Source organism: Cibotium barometz, chromosome 56 (assembly GCF_041138505.1).
Source record: "Cibotium barometz isolate CiBa-2024 chromosome 56, ASM4113850v1, whole genome shotgun sequence".
In the NCBI taxonomy this organism is placed as follows: Eukaryota; Viridiplantae; Streptophyta; class Polypodiopsida; order Cyatheales; family Cibotiaceae; genus Cibotium; species Cibotium barometz.
This window is the reverse complement of record NC_141101.1, coordinates 10,843,768-10,846,786: the sequence shown is the minus strand read 5'-3', so window position 1 is coordinate 10,846,786 and position 3,019 is coordinate 10,843,768. Positions and strand designations below refer to the sequence as shown.

General features: G+C 44.7%; 1 protein-coding gene across 1 annotated transcript; it reads left to right on the top strand.

Annotated features, from left to right (window-relative positions):
• The first annotated feature begins 261 nt into the window (after positions 1 to 261).
• Positions 262 to 2,731, top strand: LOC147606886 (7-deoxyloganetin glucosyltransferase-like). Its single transcript, XM_086791185.1, has 2 exons — positions 262 to 858; positions 1,495 to 2,731. Exons 1-2 carry the CDS (start codon positions 354 to 356, stop codon positions 2,487 to 2,489), a joined length of 1,500 nt encoding a protein of 499 aa, XP_086647311.1. The 5' UTR covers positions 262 to 353; the 3' UTR covers positions 2,490 to 2,731.
• The last annotated feature ends 288 nt before the right edge of the window (positions 2,732 to 3,019 follow it).

Below are 3,019 nucleotides of genomic sequence, written 5' to 3'. Positions count from 1 at the left end.
ATAGAAAGAGGTACGCCAACGTGGCTGCCGCGGCGCCGTCCAGGAGAGCAAGAGTTTTACCTCTTCACGATTCAATAGGGGCTTTATAAAAAGCCTCAGTGCTCACCCTTCTTTGGATGCACTAGTTTAATATATTCTAGTTCAATTTAATTTCCATCCTTAAAAAATACATATATATATATATATTTCCCCCCTTTTTTCCCCTTTTTTTTCCCGCCCTAGTGTCGCATCTTAATACCCACTCTTATCTTATATATATAGTTTGCAAGTTTTTTGTTTTTATTTTTTTGTTTTTTTTTCTCTTTTTGCCCACACTGAACACTGTTTACCGTCGTCTTTCTCTCTCTCTCTCTATGGCCAGCTCTAGCGTCTCTCCCCACGCCGTCTTGTTCCCCCACCCTGTGCAAGGCCATATCAACCCCATGCTCCATCTCGCCTCGCACCTTCTCACACACGATTTTGTGATAACGTTCATCCACACTACACACAATCACGCTCGCATTTTCGACAAACCGAGCTCGCAAGCCCTCCTGTCGGTGCCCAACCTCCATTTTGTGCACATCCCTGATGGCCTCCCCCCTCACCATGGCCGCATCAACCAAGACCTTGCAGAATTCATCCTCGCCATCGACAACCTCCAGCATGGCCCCTTCGACAGGCTGATGGAGCGCATCACCGCCAATCCTGCGCTTCCACCTGTCACCTGCCTCATCGCTGACTCCTACCTCTCCTGGGTTCAGGACGTCGCCGACCGGTTCAAGATTCCAAGAATATCCTTCTGGACCACCCCTGCTCATGCTAACCTCACGTTCTTGTATCAATCCGACCTGCTCTCCAAAGGATTCATACCTTACAAAGGTATAATGAATCCGTTGCTTTATGACTGACTAATCATTGCTCGTTAGACGAATGTATTGAAGGTATTTTATGTCATTGCATGTTGAATAAGCTTAACATTAGGGTAGTAGTCTAGCCATATCTCAGCATCACAGGTGATGATCAGAAGTAGGTTAATAGGGCTAATTTGCCCTATATGTGTAGCTGTATACCGTAAAGTTTGATTTTTCCCTTTACAGTAGTGCTGTAGGATTATTAGCTAGCAGGAGGATCATATAATTCAGAGGATTCTTAGACTAGGAGTCATTTGTTTGAGGTTGAAAAAGCAAGAATTGTTAACAAGAGACGTTAATTATGTTGTGCAGGTTGTGCGTAAACACGGTTAAAAGCCCTTGCTAATCTTATGACTTTAACATCAAAAATATACTTCATGCAACCCCACCCCCCCCCCCCCCCCCCCCAAGACACACACACATCAGTCTAGTTAACTAAGACTCAATTAATAAAAGATAATCAAACTCTATTCATCAGCCCTGGTTTTTGTTTAGGTCGCATGTTTTTCAAAAGTTTTTTTTGGGTTGCAGTTTTTCTGTTTTATATCAGCAATATCTTTATTTGAAAAAAGGGATAAAATAAGGGCTTGTTTATGGTTTCCAGGGAAAGAAGGTAGTGATCCGAACCTAGTGGTGAGGAGCATACCAGGGGTGCGACCTCTGCGCGTGTGTGATCTCAACACCATATTTGAGGAGGACAATTTCGTGTTCCGGTTTGTGCTGAAAGAGTGCATGCAGCGCAACTCAGAAGCCTTGTGGAACCTGGGCAACAACTTCGACGAGCTTGAAGGCAAGGCTATGGAAGCGCTAACACAACATGTGGGTTCATTCCTTGCCGTAGGCCCGATGCTCCCCCCTGGCTTTTTCGACAAAGATGATCCAAGCCAGCCTTTCGACTACATAGGCATGTCCTTGTGGCACGAAGATGCAGAGCTTTGCGATCAATGGCTAGCCAAACAGAGACCCAGATCAGTGGTTTATATATCATTCGGTAGCGTTGCTACATTGTCCCATAATCAACTCACCGAGCTGGCCGAGGGTCTCATAGGCAGTGATCAACCCTTCTTATGGGCCTTGCGTACTGATCCATCTCATCAACGTCGGGTGCTTGAAAATCTCCAGGAGCACACCAAAGACCTTGGTTTGATCGTTCCATGGGCGCCTCAGCTCCAAGTTCTGTCTCACCCGGCTGTCGGAGCTTTCTTAACACACTGCGGGTGGAACTCCATATTAGAAAGCATTAGCGCAGGTGTTCCTCTTCTAGCTTGGCCCGGGAGTTTTGCAGAGCAAAGGATGAACGGCCGCTACATTGTAGATGAGTGGAAGATCGGTATGGAGTTTAAGACAGAAAGAGAGGACGAGCTGGTCGATAGGCTTGAGGTTGAGAGAGTGATAAGAGTGTTCATGGTGAAAGACAACATAGAAGCAGCGCCTATCAGAAACGCCGTGCAAGAGTTCAGAGAGAAAGCAAAGAAAACGCTAACGAAAGGAGGATCGTCTCACGCCTGTTTGCAGAGGTTTGTTGACGACATGAAGAGCAGGTCCATTGCGAAAGCAATGCCACACGTTTTTCCAAGTGGCATTGATTTTCCCATTTAAAAAATTTATGCATTGCTGATATATATCAACAATCAATTTTTGGGTTTCCGATCGAGTGTTAGTGCAGCAGTTAGAATGGAGTTCAAGAGTCCCGAGGTTATCGGTTTGAATCTCTCGTGTACTACGAGTGATGGCACTTTTCTGTGTGGGGGTGATAACATTTGTACTTTGTGTGTGTGGGTGATAACATGTGTACTTCCTACTTTGACGCCAAGATAAAATAGAAATAAAACAATTGGGCATCGACTGAGATCCACTTGTACACAAGATTGCCTTGTATGTGTGAGTTGAGTTAAAACTGAACTCCATTGCATAGTAAAGTCAAGTATCCCTTATTCATTTCTCGTATCCCTTCTTCATTTCTCCTTCATTTCATGTTTAGTAGTTAAAGTAGATATAATCACAACACAATGTTGTGAAGACGCATGCAATGGCTTCTCTCTAGTGTGTACAAAGAGGACAATTCTCACTACCTTCCTATCACCCAAGTGTGGTAGAAATGGCTAGTGGAGTTGCCCTTGGGATGACAT

Bases quoted from the DNA above. Each gene is read 5' to 3' on its own strand.
- LOC147606886 (XM_086791185.1), top strand. From the start codon at position 354: ATGGCCAGCTCTAGCGTCTCTCCCCACGCCGTCTTGTTCCCCCACCCT. The intron at 859-1,494 runs GTATAATGAATC...TATGGTTTCCAG, and splicing joins AGGATTCATACCTTACAAAG to GGAAAGAAGGTAGTGATCCG.